Below are 23,506 nucleotides of genomic sequence, written 5' to 3'. Positions count from 1 at the left end.
TAAAAGAACATAGTGTTTCATAATTCTAAATTCAATGACACTGATAAACGTTTCACAATTCTAAATTCAATGACACTGATAATCGTTTCACAATTCTAAATTCAATGACACTGATAAACGTTTCTTAATTGAGTCTTTAACATAACCGTCTTTTGCTGAAACACTCTTCCAGCATCCATGTCTCTTCCACAGTCTATCAGTAGTATTCAAATTTGCACTCACAGTAGCTGCTCCGGAACGAAATGAATGTAAACCATATTTACTAGCATCAATTCCGATTGCGGTTAACATATCTTTAAAAATTTCTGTGGTTCTAGTATAAGAAAGTGGTTTGTTCAAAGGTGTTCTTAGTCCACAATCGCGGCAATGTTTACCAGCTTGTATAGGCCTAAAGATATGTTCAGTGGAATGTTCAGGAATCCTAGCAGAATGCAGGTATCTCTCTACCAGGCAAGAAAAGTTCCCTGTTATAGCTATAACTACATGCTGTCCATCTCTGTAAACGTCAGTTTTTGATTTTTCAAAATATAATGAACAATAAGAATCAAACAATTCTATGTCAGATCGTTTAAGATTTAAGGCCTCACTTATCCTTAAAAATCCAGCATAACTCAGAACACATAAAGTAACAATCCTTAAATTTCCCAAAGAACAATTCTCAGAAGCGAATTTGAGTACTAACTGTTTCAATATTTCAGGTGAAATTGGCTCTTTTTTCTCAATTGGCCGCGATACTTTCCTTTAACAGCCTTCTAAACAGAGTTTTAACCATTTATCTTTACAAGGACTTTCCAAACAAGCTAGTTCATGCATGTTATTAACAGAATAAAAGGCTAAATTTAGCTTCGATTTCCCACACGGCTTATCTTCGAGTTATATTAAAGATACTAGATATAATGCTAAAGTTACTGGTGATGCAGGCAGGTAGGAAAACCCAAACTGAGAACACCACTTTGAAAATTTTTCGAACGAATATTTATAATTACGTAAGGTTGACTGTTCTTTACTAGACATCACAGCGTCTTTCACTTCTGAGAAAAGGTCCTGGTTACTAGGCAATATATCACACATTTCTTCAACTTCTAGCCAACGATGACTCTTAAACATGCCTGTAAAATTTTAACATAAAATTATTCTTAAGCAAACATGAATTATTCATGGTATCAATAATATAAACAAATTCATTTGAAAAAGAATTGCAAATAATAGCTCATAATGTCAAAATCAGTTTAAAATAAGTATCTCTCATCTTGAATATATTTGCTTAACTGTTCAAATATTGTACAATGAAACGAATCGTTAAATAAGATTATCTCCCTTTTGATAAAACTAAGTATCTCTGTCAACTATTTTAACTCATTACTCCCCTTGAAGGAAGTGTTTTTGACATTTCAACATAAAATATTAAAATGCATTATGAGGCTTAAAGCGACGTAAAAAGTACAACAATTCAGTTTTAACAGTTGCTTTGCTTATTTACATTCTATTCTTACAACAATAACCTTACTTGTAAATTTTTCAGATCCAAAAATGGATTCTTTATTTCTGCCCTGAACATAGATACCAGTATGATCATTGAATAGAAGTATGTCTAATAAAAGGTTTGAGCCTCGAGCACTCCCCAAAAATCATTGGAAAATAGGGACTTGAGTACCAATACGGAGCAACCAATGTACCACTACCTTTAGAGGAAAATAAATGATTAAGAGCTCAAATAGGTATCAAATAAACAGGCGGTACGATCAAATTGTTTTCAAAATTCCAGTTTACTGAAAAAGCGTTTACTGTCTCCGAAGAAGGAGTGAAATACAACGAATTGAAACGAGGCAGTTTAGTGTTGTAATCGTTTGCGAACCTGTCCACTGTATGTGGACCAAACATGCGATCTATGAAGTGGAAAAAATCCTGAGATACACCATAATCATCATAATCTATCATTCTACTATACATGTCTGCCTCTGTATTTTGATTTCTCCTTATCCACTCGATGTGTAAAGAAATACTATTTTGTGCACAAATTGTAAAAATGTCTAGTGCGAACCGTTGCAGTTCAGGTATTTGACTGCCTTTTTCGATAATATTTACACAATTTTTGCTGTCTGTATACCAAATGACCTGTTTTCCCTTCAGTTTACAAAGGAAACTACTTACGGAATAATGTATTGCCAATAACTCCCTATATGTAGAACTTTGCTTTTCTTCAAATTCATTCCACGCCCTATGTGCTACGTATTTATCATACAGGCAGCCCCCGCAATGTTGGAGGCATCCGAATATACTAACACTGAAGGTAAAAAGTCCTGAAACAACTTTTTACAAAATGGCAAAGACATCTGTTTTTCCCAAAAATAAATAGTTTGAACACATTCTGAGATATTCAAGTAAGCATCCCAGGAAATCCTACTTTCAATGAATCTGTAAAAACATTTTGTTTGTAACAAACAAACATTTCCCAAGACCGGCATCATAGAAATGATTTTCCCAGAAAGTTTTGCCAAATCCCTAGCGCTTACCCATGGAAAAGATCTTTTGATGATGTAAATACAGGACAAAGTATTCTGTTTTCGTTGTTCGGGAATTTTAAGGACTCCATGTTCAAGATCCCAAATGTAACCCAGCCATTCTATAACTTGCACTGGGACAAACACTGATTTTTCCAAGTTAATTAAAAACCCAGCACTGATTGATGTAGTCCGGACTAAATTAGCATCTGATAACGCAAGTTCAAAGGATCTGTTAACCCCCTAACCATCATCTAAAAACAGTACAGTGTTCAAAACCTTCTTTTCTTCAGTATTTAATCGAAGGTCTTAGTAATTTTGTAAAAATAAAAGGTGCAGACGACAAACCAAATGGGAGGACAGAAAAAACGTAATAGCGCCATCTACCGTCAAATATCCAAGAAAATCCTAAATAAAAATGATGTAGAGGCTTAACTAAGATATGATGGTAACCACTTGACATGTCAAATTTGTACATGTAACCTTGAGGAATTAATAATTCTTTTGCGACCTTGAAGTCTTCGAATTTAACATGATCTTTTTTGACATACGTATTCAAAACGCTTAAATCGAGGATCAGTCGTTTCTTTCCCGATGCATTATTTGTAGCTACAGACAACGGATTTACATTATCAGATAAAAAAGGCACCTCCTAAACACATTGTTTTTGTAACAGATCTTTGATAGCACTCTACAAAATCTTTATTATCTAACGCAGGTTTGTTAGCCCACCATCATCAGATGGTGGGCTATTCAAATCACTCTGCGTCCGTGGTCCGTCGTCCTTCCGTCCGTCCGTCCGTCCTTCCGTCCGTTAACAATTTCTTGTTATCGCATCTCCTCAGAAACTACCAGGGGGATTTTGGCCAAACTTTGTCTGAATGATGTATTGGTACCCTAGTTTTGTCCCCCTGAAATTCAGACTGGTTCAACAATTTTTTAGTAAGTTATGGCCCTTTGTTTATTTCTATAATTTACATAGATTTATATAGGGAAAAACTTTAAAAATCTTCTTGTCTAAAACCACAGAGCCTAGGGCTTTGATATTTGGTATGAAGCATCATCTAGTGGTCCTCTACCAAGATGATTCAAATTATTTCCCTGGGGTCTAATATGGCCCCGCCCCGGGGGTCACATGGTTTATATAGACTTATATAGGGAAAAACTTTGAAAAACCTTTTGTCCAAAACCACAGGGCCTAGGGCTTTGATATTTTGTATGTGCATCATCTAGTGGTCTTCTACTAAGATTATTCAAATTATCCCCCTAGGGTCAAATATGGCCCCGCCCCGGGGGTCACATTGTTTACATAGACTTATATAGGGAAAAACTTTGAGAATCTTCTTGTCCAAACCACAAAGCCTAGGGCTTTAATATTTGTAATGTAGCATCATCTAGTGGTTCTCTACCAGGTTTGTTAAAATTATCCCCCTAGGGTCAAATATGGCCCCCGCCCTGGGGGTCACATGGTTCATATAGACTTATATAGGGAAAAGCTTTTAAAAATTTCTTGTCAATAACCTACAACATTCAAATTTGGGCCACATGTATGGTTTTGAGTGGCAAGATAAACCTTGACATGAGTTGACCTTGATTTCGACGTAGTGACCTACTTTCACATTTCTGTAGCTACAACCTTCAAATTTGGACCACCTGCATAGTTTTGTGCACTGAAAAAAACTTTGACCTTGACATTGACCTACTTTCACATTTTTGAAGGTACAGGCTTCAAATTTGGACCACATGCATAGTTTCGTGTTCCGAAATGAAATTTGACCTTGATTTTGACCCAGTGACCTACTTTCACATTTCTCAAGCTACAGCCTTCAAATTTGGACCACATGCATGGTTTTGTGTACCGAAACAAACTTTGACCTTTACATTGACCTAGTGACCAATTTTCACATTTTTGAAGGTACAGGCTTCAAATTTGGACCACATGCATAGTTCTGTATTCCGAAATAAAATTTGACCTTGATTTTGACCTAGTGACCTTCTTTCACATTTCTCAAGCTACAGCCTTCAAATTTGAACCACATGCATGGTTTTGTGTACCGAAACAAACTTTGACCTTTACATTGACCTAGTGACCTATTTTCACATTTTTGAAGGTACAGGCTTCAAATTTGGACCACATGCATAGTTCTGTATTCCAAAACAAAATTTGACCTTGATTTTGACCTAGTGACCTACTTTCACATTTCTCAAGCTACAGCCTTCAAATTTGAACCACTTGCATAGTTTTGTGTACCGAAATGAACTTTGACCTTAAGATTGACTTAGTGACCTACTTTCACATTTCTGTAGCTACAGGCTTCAATTTTAGACCACATGCATAGGATTGTGTACCGAAACAAACTTTGACCTTGACATTGACCTAGTGACCTACTTTCACATTTTTGAAGGTACAGGCTTCAAATTTGGACCACATGCATAGATTTGTGTTCTGAAGTGAAATTTGACCTTGATTTTGACCTAGTGACCTACTTTCACATTTCTCAAGCTACAGCCTTCAAATTTAGACCACTTGCATAGTTTTGTATACAGAAATAAACTTTGACTTTAAGATTGACCTAGTGACCTACTTTCAAATTTCTCAAACTACAGCCTTGATGCACATGCATAGTTTTGTGTACAAAGAACTTTGTCCTTGAAATTTATCTAGTGACCTACTTTCACATTTCTCAAGCTACAGCTTTCGAATTTGGACCACATGCACAGTGTTGTGTACGGAAATGAAATTTGACCTTGAGCTAGTCAATAAGTCTTGAAATTTGGAACACTCAGAATGACACATTGGTGGGCGCCAAGATCACTCTGTGATCTCTTGTTATTTTTCAAATTAAACAAAGGGGGCTGAGACGAAAAAGGAATAACATAACCATTTCTTATACAAGATAAGATGTCGTCATTTGTTCAAGAACAGTCTCCCGAAAAGGTAACGCCTGTTTTAATCTGCCTTTCCGGAAAAGTCTGAAACTAATATGGAACTTTCTTTATATTCACAAAATAGTTCTTGATGCTGTAAATGACCGTACATAGAAACTGTATTATCAAAAATCCAATACTTATCATATTCAGTATAGCCTTCAATATCACTGGCTGGAACCCTTGGTAGCATCAGGTTTTTCACATTCGGGCACTCTGGCAGCAGTTGCTGATCCCATGGCTCCTGAACGGAAATCGGTGTTGACCTGACCACATCCTGAGGCAATATGTCCCAACTGCCCGCACCGGAAGCAGACGACAGAAGCAGGCAACTGCTGTTGATAGGACGCTCCTCCTGCCACGGCAAATCTTGAACCTGTTCCTCTACGGAAGCTACGAAAATTAGACTGAAAACCAGTGTTTGTATTAAAACTAGTGGAAGGAGAACTCTTAGCTTTATCAGTACGAGCTTTGGCTCTGTTTTCTGCTTTACGAATACGTTTGTCATCTTCCGAATCGCTAGCAGCGTCCAATTTCTCATACTCATGAATAGTGGACCAACCGGAAGGAGAATTGTCTGCAATTCTGATAAGTTTGTTTCTCTGTTTTATCAAATCTTTAGCGTCTTTAATATAATCATGAGCTCTAGTGGCATTTCTCAGTGTAATAGCTTTATCTATGCTGTCAAGCAGGTCGTCAATATCACAATTGAATTGATATTATTTCTTACTTTCTTACTCCTAGGTCACTAGGTCAAATCAAAGAAAAACCTTGTGTATGCGATAGAGGCTGTATTTTTCAATTAATCTTCATGAATATTGGTCAGAATGATAACCTTGATGAAATCTAGGCCGAGTTCGAAAATGGGTCATCTCGGGTCAGAAACTAGGTCACTAGGTCAAATCAAAGAAAAACCTTGTGTATGCGATAGAGGCTGTATTTTTCAATTGATCTTCATAAATATTGGTCAGAATGATTGCCTTGATAAAATCTAGGCCGCGTTAGAAAATGGGTCATCTCGGGTCAAAAACTAGGTCACTAGGTCAAATCGAAGAAAAACCTTGTGTATGCAATAGAGGCTGTATTTTTCAATTAATCTTCATGAAGATTGGTCAGAATGATAACCTTGATGAAATCTAAGCTGAGTTCGAAAATGGGTCATCTCGGGTCAAAAACTAGGTCACTAGGTCAAATCAAAGAAAAACCTTGTGTATGTGATAGAGGCTGTATTTTTCAATTATTCTTAATGAATATTGGTCAGAATGATAACCTTGATGAAATCTAGGCCGATTTCAAAAATGGGTCATCTGGGGTCAAAAACTAGGTCACTAGGTCAAATCGAAGAAAAACATTGTGTATGCGCTAGAGGCTGTATTTTTCAGTTGATCTTCATGAATATTGGTCAGAATGATTGCCTTGATGAAATCTAGGCCGAGTTCGAAAATGGGTCATCTCGGGTCAAAAACTAGGTCACTAGGCCAAATCAAAGAAAAACCTTGTGTATGTGATAGAGGCGGTATTTTTCAATTGATCTTCTTGAATTTTGGTCAGAATGATTACCTTGATGAAATCTAGGTCGATTTTGAAAATGGGTCATCTCGGGTCAAAAACTAGGTCACTAGGTCAGATCAAGGAAAAACCTTGTGTATGCGATAGAGGCTGTATTTTTCATTGATCTTCATGAATTTTGGTCAGAGTGATTACCTTGATGAAATTTAGACCAAGTTTGCAAATGGGTCATCTGGGGTCAAAAACTAGGTCACTAGGTCAAATCAAAGAAAAACCTTGTGTATGCAATAGAGGCTGTATTTTTCAACTGATCTTCATGAAATTTAGCCAGAATGATTACCTTGATAAAATCTAGGCCAAGTTCGAAAATGGGTCATCTTGGGTCAAAAACTAGGTCACTAGGTCAAATCGAAGAAAAACATTGTGTATGCAATAGAGGATGTATTATTCAATTGATCTTCATGAAATTTGGTCAGAGTGATTGCCTTGATGAAATCTAGGTCGAGTTTGAATATGGGTTATCTGAGGTCAAAAACTAGGTCACTAGGTCAAATTAAAGAAAAATCTGGTGTATGCGATAGAGACTGTTTTTTTCAAATGATTTTTATGAAATTTGACCAGAATGATTACCTTGATAAAATCTAGGCCGAGTTCGAAAATGGGTCATCTGGGGTCAAAAACTAGGTCACTAGGTCAAATCGAAGAAAAACATTGTGTATGTGATAGAGACTGTATTTTTCAATTGATCTTCATGAATTTTGGTCAGAATGATTGCCTTGATTAAATCTAGGTCGAGTTTGAACATGGGTCATCTAGGGTCAAAAACTAGGTCATATCTAAGAAAATGCTTGTTTTATCGCAAGAGACCAATTTTTTGGTCCAATCTTAATGAAAATTGGTCAGAATATTTGTTTCCATGAAATCACTAGGTCAAACATGTTTTACACTGTTATGGTGTGTTTCTTAGGTGAGCGACCTAGGGCCATCTTGGCCCTCTTGTTTCTAGTAGCCTCCGCAATCCACTCTGAATCAGTCTGAACAGTTTTCTTCAAATCGTTGAATTTACTGTTGAAAAAATCCTTCAGTTCTTCGACAATCTCTGATCGTTGAGTTTGTTCGTCCCACCGTTGAGAAGAAGTATCATCTTCATTCATTGTGTATATGACAACAAAACAATGATGCGTTTACTGCCAAATATTAATCTCGAGTGAAGAAAACCCGCGAAACGTCTATATAAATGCCTGAGATATGCACGAATTTCACGTGTTTACCCGCGAAGGTTATAAAACACTTAAGATGGTTAACACCCACTAACATTGCCATATCCGAAACGATAATAATTTCATTTTGTGATTTGATTTTAACAAAACTTGCACAAAACTTGTATCACTATAAGATCTTGTTCCTTTTTATATGCCCGAAGGGATGTATTATGTTATCGCCTCGATGTCCGTCTGTGTGTCTGTTGGTTAGCAGTTTCAATTATGCTCTGTAACTCTTGAACCCCTTGAAGGATTTCAAAGAAACCTGACACAAATGTTCACCTCATCGAAACGACAAGCAGAGTGCATGTTTCTGGATGGCTCACTTCAAGGTCAAGGTCACACTGAGGGGTCAAAGGTCATATGACTTTGTTTTTAACTTGACTATATGAAGTATAAGGAGAGCTATCCTACTCGACCCGGCGTTGGCGTCTTTCCACGTCCCCACCTTGGTTAAAGTTTTTTTACACTTTCTCTTTTTTCAACTTATCTACCGTATTTACCCCAAGTCTAGAGACAGCATAAAATAATTATTTTTTTCACTGTCCCAAGAGACTTATTTCCCGAAAAATAATTATTTTGAAAAGTGTCCCAAAAATATGGATACAATTCTCGGTCATCGGGTAACATCCCCCACCCACCCGTGTTGAAAGCGAAAAAATAAACGTTTAACGATTATCGGTAATTATTCTGTTGATAAACAAAGTAATTGGCCTTGTTTTCATCATCAATTAACATCCCCTCAAAGAGCTAAAAGTGTGTCGGTATCATGACATTAGAAGTGGAGATCAAAGCGGTATGGTTTCCCCGAGATTTTCATGGCATTACGTCATGTTTTCGCGCCAAGTTGAACATCACTGTTTGATCGTACCGCCTCGGTTCTTTAAAGAGCTGAGAAGTAGTTCTAGTGTGGTGAAAATCAATGAAAAAAACTTCTTTTTAATTTGTTAAAGTGAATGTGCAATATCCCGTATAAACTGACAGGTAAACGTGTCAAACTATAATAGCGGATTTCTTACCTCTGTGACCTATTTGCCCTCAAGGAAATTTCAAAACGGTTTGAGAAGAATATCTTATTATAAAGTGTTGTGTCAAAAAATACATGTACATGAACAAAGATTCATTCAAAACTTATTTTAAAAAAAACGCAACAACATCATTGTTTTTTTTTTTTTAAACCGCGTCCCGATTTTCTATTTACGTTCACGAGGTCACGTAACAGAAATCTGTTTGCCTAAAATCGTTTTACTTCATATTTTTAAATTGCTGCCGCTTTTTCATTATTTAAGATTTTTAATCCCCCGCCGTGGCGGAGGGATTATAGGAATGGTCTGCGTCCGTCCTTCCGTCCGTCTTTCCGTCCGTCCTTCCGTCCGTCCTTCCGTCTGTCCTTCCGTCCGTAACAAAATCGTGTCCGGTCCATATCTCCTAAACCCCTTGAAGGATTTTCATGAAACTTGGGTCAAATGCTCACCTCATCAAGACGATGTGCAGAACCCATGAGTCAGCCTTGTCTGTTCAAGGTCAAGGTCACAACTCGAGGTCAAAGGTTTGAGCCTGCCATTTTGTGTCCGCTCTATATCTCATAAACCCCTTGAAGGAATTTTATAAAACTTGGGTCAAATGATCACCTTATCAAGACGATGTGCAGAACCCATGGGTCAGCCTTGTCGGCTCAAGGTCAAGGTCACAACTCAAGGTCAAAGGTTTGAGCCTTCCATTTTGTGTCCGCTCTATATCTCCTAAACCCCTGAAGGAAATTTATCAAACTTGGGTCAAATGATCACCTCATCAAGATGATGTGCAGAACCCATGAGTCAGTCATGCCGCCTCAAGGTCAAGGTCACAACTTTGGGTCAAATGTTTGAGCCTTCCATTTTGTGTCCGCTCTATATCTCCTAAACTCCTTGAAGGATTTTCATCAAACTTGGGTCAAACGATCACCTCATCAAGGCGATGTGCAGAACTTATGAGTCAGCCATGTCGGCTCAAGGTCAAGGTCACAACTGAAGGTCAAAGGTTTGAGCCTTCCATTTCGTGTCCGCTAAACCCCTTAAAGGAATTTTATAAAACTTGGGTAAAATGATTACCTCATCAAAACGATGTGCACAAATTATGAGTCAACCATGCCAGCTCAAGGTCAAGGTCACAACTAAGGGTTGAAGGTTTGAGCCTTCCATTTTGTGTCCACTCTGTATCTCCTAAACCCCTTGAAGGATTTTCATCAAACTTGGGTCAAAGGATCACCTCATCAAGAACTCATGAGTCAGCCATGTCAACTCAAGGTCAAGGTCACAACTGAAGGTCAAAGGTTTCAGCTCTGTATCTCCTAAACCCCTTGAAGGATTTTCATGAAACTTGGGTCAAATGATCACCTCATCAAGACGTTGTGCAGAATTCATGAGTCAGCCATGTCAGTTCAAGGTCAAGGTCACAGCTAAAATCAAAGGTTTATCCTTTCACTATCCATAGCAGTGGCGGGGGATTTAGCTGTCCTTCAGACTGCCTTGTTCTATTATGTTTTTGCACTTTCTGGTCAAAAGTCTGAATTTTATGCCTATAGTTTGCATCATTTATTTACTTTTAGAAAGAAATAAGTATTTAGGATCGCGCTGTTTGAAATTTTGCAATTTTATAACCGTTTTTATAGAATTTTGCTTACATTTCTGTCGATACCTTTTTAAAATCATTATAGAATTCAAATTATATTACTTCTCAATCTACGTTGAAAATCTGAAGCGATAAAAAATGAATGTGTGATGCGCTTTTTTGTATACCTGTCAATAAACAAAAGTAAGGGCGTTGTAAGTTAGACATTACGATAGGTCGCACGTGCTCGTGGAATGGAAAATTACCGGCATGGCGTTTTGATAGCTGTACGATTCGCGGGTAAATTCCAGTCACTGGTAAATAAAAATAACTAACTAACGGAAAACGGACTTCCTGGCTGCAGTAAAAAAAATATACAACACTTAACTGGTATGGTAAAAAAACACTTTACTGTCAAAAGAATATAAAGTAAAAACACGACACGAAAATGTTAAAAAAATAATCTTTGGTTCTTATAATTATTTGAATTTTGATCGATACAAAACCATACAATGTATAATAACGGTATTTGACTTACATCTTGAATCAGTAACAACCATAGTCCCAACACTTAGAGACGAAAAATATGCTGAGAAAATACATGTCAGAAAAATTAGGGACAAGAAAAATAATTATTTTTCCAGATTTTAAGGGTGTCCCAAGATTTAGGGTGTCCCAAGACTTAGGGTAAATACGGTATGTAATTACTTGATGGATTTGATTCAATACTTATTCCTCATCATCATCCACATCATCTGACATAAGGGCCATAACTCTGACACCAATATTTCATGAATTATCCCCCCTTTCACTTAGATTTTCAGGTTAAAGTTTTGATGCACTTTCACTCTATCTCTGTTATTACTGAATGGATGATTCAAACTTAAAATAGTTGTTCAACATCATCACCCACATCATATGACACAAGGTGCATAACTCTGGCACCATTTTTTCATGAATTATTCCCCCTTTTTACTTAGAATTTCAGGTTAAAGTTTTGGTGCACTTTCACTCTACCTCTGTTATTACTGAATGGATTTGATTCAAACTTAAAATAGTTGTTCAGCATCATCACCCAAATCATATGACACAAGTTGCCTAACTCTGGCACAATTTTTCATGAATTATTCCCCTTTTTACTTAGAATTTCAGGTTAAAGTTTTATGCACTTTCACTCTATCTCTGTTATTACTGAATGGATCTGATTCAAACTTTAAACAATTGTTCAATCTGGGACCAATTTTTCATGAATTATTTCCCCTTTTTACTTAGAATTTTAGGTTAAAGTTTTGATGCACTTAACTCTGTCTCTGTTATTACTGAATGGATTTGATTCAAACTTAAAATAGTTGTTCAACATCATCACCCACACCATATGTCGCATAGTGCATAACTCTGGCACCAATTTTTAGCTCACCTGAGCACAAAGTGCTCAAAGGTGAACTTTTGTGATCGCCCTGTGTCCATCGTCCGTCCGTGGTCAACAATTTGACTGTAAACTCTCTAGAGGTCACAATTTTGGCCCAATCTTAATGAAACTCAGTCAGAATGTTACCCTCAATAAAATCTTGGACAAGTTCGACATTGGGTCATCTGGGATCAAAAACTAGGTCACCAGGTCAAATCAAAGGAAAAGCTTGTTAACACTGTAGAGGTCACAATTTTGGTCCAGTCTTAATGAAACTTGGTCAGATTGTTACCCTCAATAAAATCTTGGACGAATTCGGCATTGGGTCATCTGGGGTTATAAACTAGGCCACCAGGTCAAATCAAAAGAAAAGCTTGTTAACACTCTAGAGGTCACAATTTTGGCCCAATCTTAATGAAACTTTGTCAGAATGTTACCCTAAATAACATCTTGGACGAGTTCCATATTGGGTCATCTGGGGTCAAAAACTAGGTCACCAGGTCAAATCAAAGGAAAAGCTTGTTAACACTCTAGAAGTCACAATTTTGGCCCAATCTTAATGAAACTTGGTCAGAATGTTATCCTCAGAAAAATCTTGGATGGGTTCAATATTGGGTTATCTGGGCGCACCTGAGCATGAAGTGCTCAAAGGTGAGCTTTTGTGATCGCCCTTGTGTCGTCGTCCCTCCGTCGTCAACAATTTGACTGTTAACACTCTAGAGGTCACAATTTTGGCCCAATCTTAATGAAACTTGGTCAGATTATTACACTCAATAAAATCTTGGACGAATTCGATATTGGGTCATCTGGGGTCAAAAACTAGGTCACCAGGTCAAATCAAAGGAAAAGCTTGCTCACACTCTAGGATCACAATTTTGACCCAATCTTAATGAAACTTGGTCAGAATGTTATCCTCAGTAAAATCTTGGATAAATTTGATATTGGGTCATCTGGGGTCAAAAACTAGGTCATCAGGTCAAATCAAAGGAAAAGCTTGTTAACACTCTAGAGGTCACATTTTTGACTGTATCTTCATGAATCTTGGTCAGAATGTTAATCTTGATAGTCTCAAGGTCCAGTTTGACTCTGGGTCATGTAGGTTGAAAAACTAGGTCACCAGGTAAAATCAAAGGAAAAGCTAGTTAACACTGTAGAGGTCACATTTGTGACCATATCTTAATGAAACTTGGTCAGAATGTTGATCTTGATGATCTATAGGTCAAGTTCAAATCTGGGTCAGGTGGGGTCAAAAATCAGGTCACTAGGTCAAATCAAAGAAAAAGCTTGTTAACACTCTCATTTATGGCTGTATCTTCATGAAACATGGTCAGAATGTTAATCTTGATGATCTTCAGGTCCGGTTGGAATCTGGGTCATATGGGGTCAAAAACTAGGGCACCGGGTCAAATCAAAGGAAAAGCTAGTTAACACTTTAGAGATCACATTTATGACCATATCTTTATGAAACTTGGTGAGAATGTTAATCTTGATGATCTTTAGGTCAATAGGTCAGGTGAGCGATACAGGGCCTTCATGGCCCTCTTGTTCATTAATTATTCCCCTTTTTAGCTCACCTGTCACAAAGTGACAAGCTGAGCTTTTGCGATCGCGCGGTGTCCGTCGTCCGTCCGTGCGTTCGTCCGTGTGGCGTCCGTTCGTAAACTTTTGCTTGTGACCACTCTAGAGGTCACATTTTTCACAAGGTCTTCATGAAAATTGGTCAGAATGTTCACCTTGATGATATCTAGGTCAAGTTCGAAACTGGGTCACGTGCTGTCAAAAACTAGGTCAGTAGGTCAAATAATAGAAAAACCTTGTGACCTCTCTCAAGGCCACATTTTTTTTACGGGATCTGTATGAAAGTTGGTCTGATTGTTCATCTTGATGATATCTAGGTCTAGTTCGAAACTGGGTCACGTGTGGTCAAAAACTAGGTCAGTAGGTCTAAAAATAGAAAAACCATATGACCTCTCTAGATGCCATATATTTCATGAGATCTTCATGAAAATTGGTCAGAGTGTTCACCTTTATGATATTTAGGTCAAGTTCGAAAGTGGGTCACGTGCCCTCAAAAACTAGGTCAGTAGGTCAAATAATAGAAAAACCTTGTGACCTCTCTAGAGGCCATATTTTTCATGGGATCTGTATGAAAGTTGGTCTGAATGTTCATCTTGATGATATCTAGGTCAATTTCGAAAGTTGGTCACGTGCCATCAAAAACTAGGTCAGTAGGTCAAATAATAGAAAAACCTTGTGACCTCTCTAAAGGCCATATTTTTTTCATGGGATCTATATGAAAGTTGGTCTGAATGTTCATCTTGATGATATCTAGGTCAAGTTCGAAACAGGGTCATGTGCGGTCAAAAACTAGGTCAGTAGGTCTAAAAATAGAAAAACCTTGTGACCTCTCTAGAGGCCATACTTGTGAATGGATCTCCATAAAAATTGGCCAGAATGTTCACCTTGATGATATCTAGGTCAAGTTTGAAAATGGGTCACGTGTCTTAAAAAACTAGGTCAGTAGGTCAAATAATAAAAAAACCTTGTGACCTCTCTAGAGGCCATACTTTTCATGGGATCTGTATGAAAGTTGGTCTGAATGTTCATCTTGATGATATCTAGGTCAAGTTTGAAACTGGGTCAACTGCGGTCAAAAACTAGGTCAGTAGGTCTAAAATTAGAAAAAAATTTTGACCTCTCTAGAGGCCATATTTTTCAATGGATCTTCATGAAAATTGATCTGAATGTTCATCTTGATGATATTTAGGTCAGTTTCGAAACTGGGTCACGTGCGGTCAAAAACTAGGCCAGTAGGTATAAAAATAGAAAAACCTTGTGACCTCTCTAGAGGCCATATTTTTCATGAGATCTTCATGAAAATTAGTGAGAATGTTCACCTTGATGATATCTAGATAAAATTCAAAACAGGGTCACGTACCTTCGAAAACTAGGTCAATAGGTCAAATAATAGAAAAACCTTGTGACCTCTCTAGAGACCATATTTTTCAATGGATCTTCTTGAAAATTGGTCAGAATTTTTATCTTGATAATATCTAGGTCAAGGTCAAAACTGGGTCACATGAGCTCAAAAACTAGGTCACTATGTCAAATAATAGAAAAAACGACTTCATACTCAAAACTGAGTCATGTGGGAAGAGGTGAGCGATTCAGGACCATCATGGTCCTCTTGTTACTTAGAATTTTAGGTTAAAGTTTTGATACACTTTCACTCTGTCTCTGTTATTACTGAATGGATTTGATTCAAACTTAAAATAGTTGTTCAACATCATCACCCGCACCAGATGACACAATGGCACCAATATTTAATGAATTATGCCCCTTTTTGCTTAGGATATACTTGTAAAGTGTTTTGATACATTTTATCTTTACCTCTCTTATTTCTTTAAGTTAATATTTTTGACATAGACTCAGGCTATTGTGCAATATCTTCATCCACAATTTGAGTCATTAAACACTCCAGTGACAGCTCTAGTTTCCTCAGATGTGCCCAGTTTCACTATCCAGCATCGAAATAGTCGAGCGCGCTGTCTCCTGTGACAGCTCTTGTTAGCTCACCTGTCACATAGTGACAAGGTGGGCTTATGTGATCACCATTCTTCCATCATCAGTCCATCTGTCCATGCATCAACAATACCTTGTCTGCACTATAGTGGTTTCATTTATGTTTCATTTTGGTCAGAATGTTACCCGCAATAAAATCTTGGATGACTTCAATATTGGGTCATCTGGGGTCAAAAACTAGGTCACTAGGTCAAATCAAAGAAAAAGCTTGTTAACACTCTAGTGGTCACAATTTTGGCCCAATCTTAATGAAACTTGGTTAGAATGTTACCCTAAATAAAATCTTGGACGAGTTCAATATTGGGTCATCTGGGGTGAAAAACTAGGTCACCAGGTCAAATCAAAAGAAAAGCTTGTTAACAGTCTAGAGGTCATAATTTTGGCCCAATCTTAATGAAACTTAATCAGAGTGTTAACCTCAATAAAGTCTTGGACAAGCTTGATATTGGGTCATCTGGGATCAAAAACTAGGTCACCAGGTCAAATCAAAGGAAAAGCTTGTTAACACTGTAGAGGCCACATTTATGACTATATCTTATGCAACTTGATCAGAATGTTAATCTTGATGATCTCAAGGTCCAGTTTGAATCTGGGTCATGTAGGGTCAGAAACTAGGTCACCAGGTCAAATCAAAGGAAAAGCTAGTTTACACTGTAAAGGCCACATTTATGACCGTATCTTAATGAAACTTGGTCAGAATGTTAATCTTGATGATCTATAGGTCAAGTTCAAATCTGGGTCAGGTGTGGTCAAAAACTAGGTCACTAGGTCAAATCAAAGGAAAAGCTTGTTTACACTGTAGAGGCCACATTTAAGACTGTATCTTCATGAAACTAAGTCAGAATGTTAAACTTGATGATCTTTAGCAGCTTCATTTATGATTTGATTGCAACCAGACTTGCACACAGCTTGTATTACCACAAGATCTTGATTCCTTTGTTGAACTGGCCAGATTCCTTCATGGGTTCCAGAGTTATGACCCCTTAAAGGTCCAAAATTGGCTATTTTGGCTTTTGCAGTCATATAGAGGCTTCATTTATGGTTTGATTTGATACAAACTTCCAAAATATTTTCAACAACAATAAATCTTAAATTCCCTGACAAATCTGTCAGATCCAATCGTAGGTTCCAGAGTTATTTTGTATCTGATTACCTCCTCTGATTGTAATCAAAATGGATTTATATCAGTAAATACTTATAGGACTTATTTGAAATTTCATTATTGTCATTAGTTGGACTGAGACAATCAGGGTAGATAGCTATGGACTGATTTTATGTCAAATTACCTCCCTTTATTTCAAATTAAAATTGGTATTTCTCCATTATTAATGAAGATACTGATCTGAAATTTCATTTATGTCAACAGATGGACTGTGATAATCAGTGAAGAGACACATTGACTGAATTTATGACAAATTATACCTCCCTTTATTTTGTATCTAAATGAATACACCTTAGCAGCTTCTAATGAGATTGGTTTGAAACGTTATTTATGTCTTCCATGGTAAGAAATAGTCATAGTAGATAACTCTTGATTGAACATTTATCAGTATGAATACTTTACTAATATATTGTTGTATAGGTTTGTACTTTGTATCTTCTACATACATATACCAATGCATGATTACCTCCCCTGATTTTAATAAAAATGGATCTCGGTACATATTTATAGAACTCATTTGAAATTTCATTATTGTCTTTAGTTGGACTGAGGCAATCAGGGCAGATGGCTATGGACTGATTTTATGTCAAATTCCCTCCCTTTGTTTCAAATTAAAATGGGTGTATCTCAGTAACCAATGAAGATACTGATTTGAAGTGTCATTTGTGCCATCAGATGGACTCGGACAATCAGGATAGATAACTTTTGATTGAATTTATAACATATTACCTCCCTTTATTTTATGTAAAAGAATATATCTCAGCAGCATCTAATGAGATTGGTTTTAAATGTTATTTAAGTCTTCCAGGGTAAGGAATAGTCATGTTAGTACAAAAATGCAGCATTTGAGCCTAGGACCCTCAAACTTGGTATGAAAATTGGCCCTAGGTCAAAAGGGACTGTTACAAGAAAATGTTTATCCTGATGATATTTAATGTGTATGCCTATGTGCTCTATGTCAAAACTTGATCATATCATTTTGAGCAATGGTACTCAGGTGAGTGATACAGGGCCATCATGACCCTCTTGTTGTTAATATACTATATACATACGGTCTGCATATGCAGTCTTGTGTGCGCCTAATCTCCTGAACCTGTGCACACAATTTAATGAAACTTAATACAAGTGATCAGTACCAACCCTAGTTGTGCATGGTACATGTTACTTTCTTTTAGATACATATTCTGCAGAGTTATGGGACTTTGTTTTTTTTAGCTCACATGTCACAAAGTGACAAGGTGAGCTTTTGTGATCGCGCAGCGTCCGTCATCCGTCCTTCCGTCCGTGCGTAAACTTTTGCTTGTGACCACTCTAGAAGTCACATTTTTCATGGGATCTTTATGAAAGTTGGTCAGAATGTTCATCTTGATGATATCTAGTTCAAGTTCGAAACTGGGTCACGTGCGGTCCAAAACTAGGTCAGTAGGTCTAAAAATAGAAAAACCTTGTGACCTCTCTAGAGGCCATATTTTTCATGAGATCTTCATGAAAATTAGTGAGAATGTTCTCCTTGATGATATCTAGGTAAAGTTCAAAACAGGGTCACGTACCTTCGAAAACTAGGTCAATAGGTCAAATAATAGAAAAACCTTGTGACCTGTCTAGAGACCATATTTTTCAATGGATCTTCATGAAAGTTAGTCAGAATGTTCACCATGATAATATCTAGGTCAAGTTCGAAACAGGGTCACATGCCACCAAAAACTAGGTCAGTAGGTCTAATAATAAAAAGCCTTGTGACCTCTCTAGAGGCCATACTTTTCATGGGATCTGTATGAAACTTAGTCTAAATGTTCATCTTAATGATATCTAGGTCAAGTTTGAACCTGGGTGATGTGCGTTCTAAAACTAGGTCAGTAGGTTTAAAAATAGAAAAACCTTATTTTGTATATGACATCATCTAGTGGTCCTCTACTAAGATTGTTCAAATTTTTCCCCTAGGGTCAAATATGGCTCCTCTGAGGGTCACATGGTTTACATAGACTTATATAGGGAAAAACTTTGAAAATCTTTTTTTCCAATTCACATAGACTAGGGTTTTGGTATTTGTAATGTTACATCTTCTAGTGGTTCTCTACCAAATTTGTTCAAATTACCCGTCTACGGTCAAATATGTCCCAGCCCCAGGGATCACATGGTTCATAACTTAAATAGGGAAAAACTTAAAGCCTTCATGTCTGTAACCTGTATCATTCAAATTTGGGCCACATAGTATAGTTTTGAGTGGCAAGATTAAAATTGGTCAGAATGTTCACCTTGATGATATCTAGGTCAGGTTCGAAACTGGGTCATGTGCCTTCAAAAACTAGGTCAGTAGGTCTAAAAATAGAAAAACCTTGTGACTTCTCTAGAGGCCATATATTTCACAAGATCTTCATGAAAATTGGTCAGAACGTTCACCTTGATGATATCTAGGTCAAGTTCGAAACTGGGTCACATGCCTTCAAAAACTAGGTCAGTAGGTCTAAAAATAGAAAAACCTTGTGACCTCTCTAGAGGCCACATATTTCACAAGATCTTCATGAAAATTGGTCAGAATGTTCACCTTGATGATATCTAGGTCAGGTTCGAAAGTGGGTCACGTGCCTTCTAAAACTAGGTTAGTAGGTCTAAAAATAGAAAAACCTTGTGACCTCTCTAGAGGCCATATATTTCACAAGATCTACATGAAAGTTGGTCAGAACGTTCACCTTGATAATATCTAGGTCAAGTTCGAAATTGGGTCATGTGCCATCAAAAACTAGGTCAATAGGTCAAATAATAGAAAAACCTTGTGACCTCTCTAAAGGCCATATTTTTCAATGGATCTTCATGAAAGGTGGTCTGAATGTTCATCTTGATAATACCTAGGTCAAGTCGAAAGTGGGTCACGTGCCTCAGAAACAGGCAGTAGGTCTAAAATGAAAAACCTTGGTGACCCTTAAAGGCCATATATTTCATGAGATCTTCATGAAAATTGGTCAGAATGTTCACTTGATGATATCTAAGTCAAGTTCGAAAGTGGGTCACGGCCGCAAAAATAGGTCAGTAGGTAAAATTAATAGAAAATCTTGTGACCTCCTCTAGAGGCCATATTTTTCATGGGATCTGTATGAAAGCTGGTCTTGAATGTTCATCTTGATGATATCTAGGTCAAGTTCGAAAGTGGGCCCAAAAGCCATCAAAAACTAGGCCAGTAGGTCAAATAATAGAAAAACCTTGTGACCTCTCTAAAGGCCATTATTTTTCATGGGAACTGTATAAAAAGTTGGTCTGAATGTTCATCTTGATGATATCTAGATCAAGTTTGAAACAGGGTCATGTGCGGTCAAAAACTAGGTCAGTAGGCAAAAAATAGAAAACCTTTGTGACCTCTCTAGAGGCCATACTTATGAATGGATCTCCATAAAAATTGGTCAAAAATGTTCTCTTAAATGATATCTAGGTCGGTTCAAAAGTGGGTCAAGTGCCATCAAAAAGTAGGTCAGTAGGTCAAATAATGAAAAACGTTGTTGTGACCTCTCTAGAGCCGTATTTTTATGGATCTTCATGAAAATTGATCTGAATGTTCACCTTGATGATTATCTAGGTCCAAGTTCGAACTGGGTCAATGCGGTCAAAAACTGGGCCCAGTAGGTATAAAAATAGAAAAACCTTTGTGACCTCTCTAGAGGCGTATTTTTCATGAGATCTTCATGAAAATTAGTGAGAATGTTCCCCTTGATGAATCTAGGTAAATTTCAAAAAGGGTCAGTCCTTGGGAAACTGGGCCCCATCTGAGGAAACTGAGCTGTCATGGAGTGTTTAATGACTCCAATTGTGGATGAAGATGTTACCCCAATAGCCCGAGTCTATGTCAAAAATATCAATTTAAAAGTAATAAAAGAGGTAAAATTAAAATGTATCAAAACACTTTCCCAAGTATATCCAAGCAAAAAGGGGCTTTAATTCATTAAATATTGGTGCCAGATTATGCACCTTGTTTTCATAGGGGTGTGGGTGATGATGTTGAACAACTTTTTTAAATTTTGAATCAAATCCATTCAGTATAACAGAGACAGAGTGAAAGTGCATCAAAATTTTAACCTAAAATTCTAAGTAAAAAAGGGGAAATAATTCATGAAGATTGGTGCCAGAGTTATGCATCTTGTGTCATATGATAAGGGTAATGATGTTGACAGTTGTTTAATTTTTGAATCAGATCCATTCAGTAATAACAGAGATAGAGTGAAAGTGCATAAAACTTTGAGCCTGAAATTCTGAGTAAAAGTGGACTAATGTTAGGATTAATTTCCATTGTTGTTACTATAAACAACTTGTATGATAACTTTTTTATAATTGGCTGAAAAATGTCATATGAAAACAACTGTAGATTTTTATATATGCAAACCTTAATTCAAATCTTGTGTTATAACATATTGTATATATAATACAATATTGTTTATACATTATTGACAGATATCAGTTCATTATGTTATACTGCAGTAGAGAAAATTAGGTGCTTTCCAGTAGGGGACTTTGTATTGCATGGCAATACTTCATTCACTTCTTTGATTAGGAAGAAAAAAAAAGTAAAAGTAAATCTTTTGCTCGAAGTTGACTAAAGTATTTCTTACGTGGCTAAACAATAGAGAGAACAAAAGGTAGCCTTATAAGTATTTTTTGTAGAGACCTCATCTAGAATCTGAATTTGTGCCATATATATGTCAAGAAGTATTTCACCTAGAGTCATCAAACATGATAAAATTTGTTAATTAGCACATGTGTTGTGCATCTGAGGATTTGTTTGGAATTTTCACTTAGCAAGAGACAGTATAAAACCTGGAGTCATGAAACATTTTAGTATGTTATTTAGCATGTGAAGTTGTGCAGAATGGGTTTCGTTTGAGATCTCACTCAGCTGGGACAGAGTTACACCCCATGACAGTCAAAAAATGTGCTTTAAGGGGCATAAAGTCTGCTTAGTACGTATCCCAAAAGTGTTTGACCTGGGGTCATAAAACTTTCAGGATTGATATATAGCATATAAAGTTGTGCACCTAGGTTTTGTTTGGAATTTCACTAAGCCAGATCAGAATTATGGTCCTTGACTTAGTAAAAGATTACGCATTAAAAGTCTATAAGTTTGTGTCACATAAAATCTAACAAAATGTTTGACCTAGAGTCATGAAACCATATAGGAATATTATTCATCATGAGTTGTGCCCCTGGGGTTATTTTGGGATTTTAGTCTGCAAGGCCTGCGTTTAAACGTCTAAAAAGTTTATGTTACATTTATGACCTACAGTTATGACACTATAGGAATGTTGTTTTGACCCCAACCCGGATGACTCACTCCTCCAACCCAAGTAATATGAAAATAGTTGTCAGATTATGACTGTATAGTGACAGGAAGTGGGGGGCCCAGTGTCCTTTGAACACACATGGAATCCAGTTAAATTGGTAGTGTTCTTAAGTATTATATTGTAGCTATTACCCTAATATAAAATGAAAGGCATTATTTGAAATTTCGGGTCAAAAGGGTTGGTACAATTTCAGCCTGAGTTGGCTGATTCATGGTACGGAAAATGTACTTCCACATTTACGAGATATTGTACGATGTTATGATTTCTTCATTGCCTGTCACCCTAATGCCATATATTTGGCAGCTGCAGTATGTATATAAACATTTACATTGTAAGTGAATATATTTGCAGGTTTTAGAACTGTTTGACTATGCATTTTTAGTTCACCTGAGCCAAAGGCTCATGGTGAGCTTTTGTGACCGCTCAATGTCCGTCCTGCGTCGTGCGTCTGTCAAATTTTTCTAAAAACATCTTCCTGAAAACTACTGGGCAGAATTACACCAACCTTCACAGAAATGATCCTTGGGCGGCCCCCTTTCAAAACTGTTCAAAGAATTGAATTCATGCAGAACTCTGGTTGCCATGGCAACCAAAAGGAAAACTTTAAAAATCTTCTTGTCTAAATCCTCAAGATGAAGAGCCTTGATATTTGTCATGTGACATCATCTAATGGTCCTCTATGAAAAATTGTTCAAATTTTGCCCTGGGGTGAAAGAGACCCCACCCGGGGGTCACCAGTTTTACATAGACTTATATAGGAAAAAACTGAAAAACCTCTTGTCCAAAACCAGGGCCTGGGCTTTGATATTTTGTATATGACATCATCTAGTGGTCCTCTACTAAGATTGTTCAAATTTTTCCCTAGGGTCAAATATGGCTTTCTGAGGGGCACTGGTTTACATAGACTTATATGGGGAAAACTGAAATCTCTTGTCCAAACCATATAGACTAGGGTATTGTTTTGTAAAGTAGCATCATCTTCTTGTCTAAAACCACAAGACCTATGCCCTTTTATATTTGGTATGTAGCATTGCCCTTTTGGTCCTCTACCAAAATTGGTCAAATTATAATCCTGGGGTGAAAAGGGACCAAGCCCTAGGGGGTATCAAGTTTTACATTTGCCGTATGTAGGAAAAAACTTTTTAAAAAACTTTTTGTCAAAAACCACAGGGATTTGAGCCTTGATATTTGGCATGCGACATCATCTTTGGTCCCCTATGAAGATTTTCAAATTGTGCTCC

General features: G+C 37.1%; 1 protein-coding gene across 1 annotated transcript in view; it reads left to right on the top strand.

The window, feature by feature from the left end:
- Positions 1-5,634, top strand: part of LOC123549119 (TBC1 domain family member 20-like) — a 121,293-nt gene extending 115,659 nt beyond the window's left edge. The window contains exon 8 of the mRNA XM_053545662.1: positions 5,583-5,634. Coding sequence (XP_053401637.1) covers positions 5,583-5,619 — 37 coding nt within the window. The 3' untranslated portion in view covers positions 5,620-5,634. The remainder of the gene's footprint in view (positions 1-5,582) is intronic.
- The last annotated feature ends 17,872 nt before the right edge of the window (positions 5,635-23,506 follow it).

The sequence above is a fragment of the Mercenaria mercenaria genome, chromosome 6 (genome assembly GCF_021730395.1).
Source record: "Mercenaria mercenaria strain notata chromosome 6, MADL_Memer_1, whole genome shotgun sequence".
Lineage (NCBI taxonomy): Eukaryota > Metazoa > Mollusca > Bivalvia > Venerida > Veneridae > Mercenaria > Mercenaria mercenaria.
The sequence above is the reverse complement of the archived record's forward strand: the minus strand, read 5'-3'. Positions and strand labels throughout refer to the sequence as shown.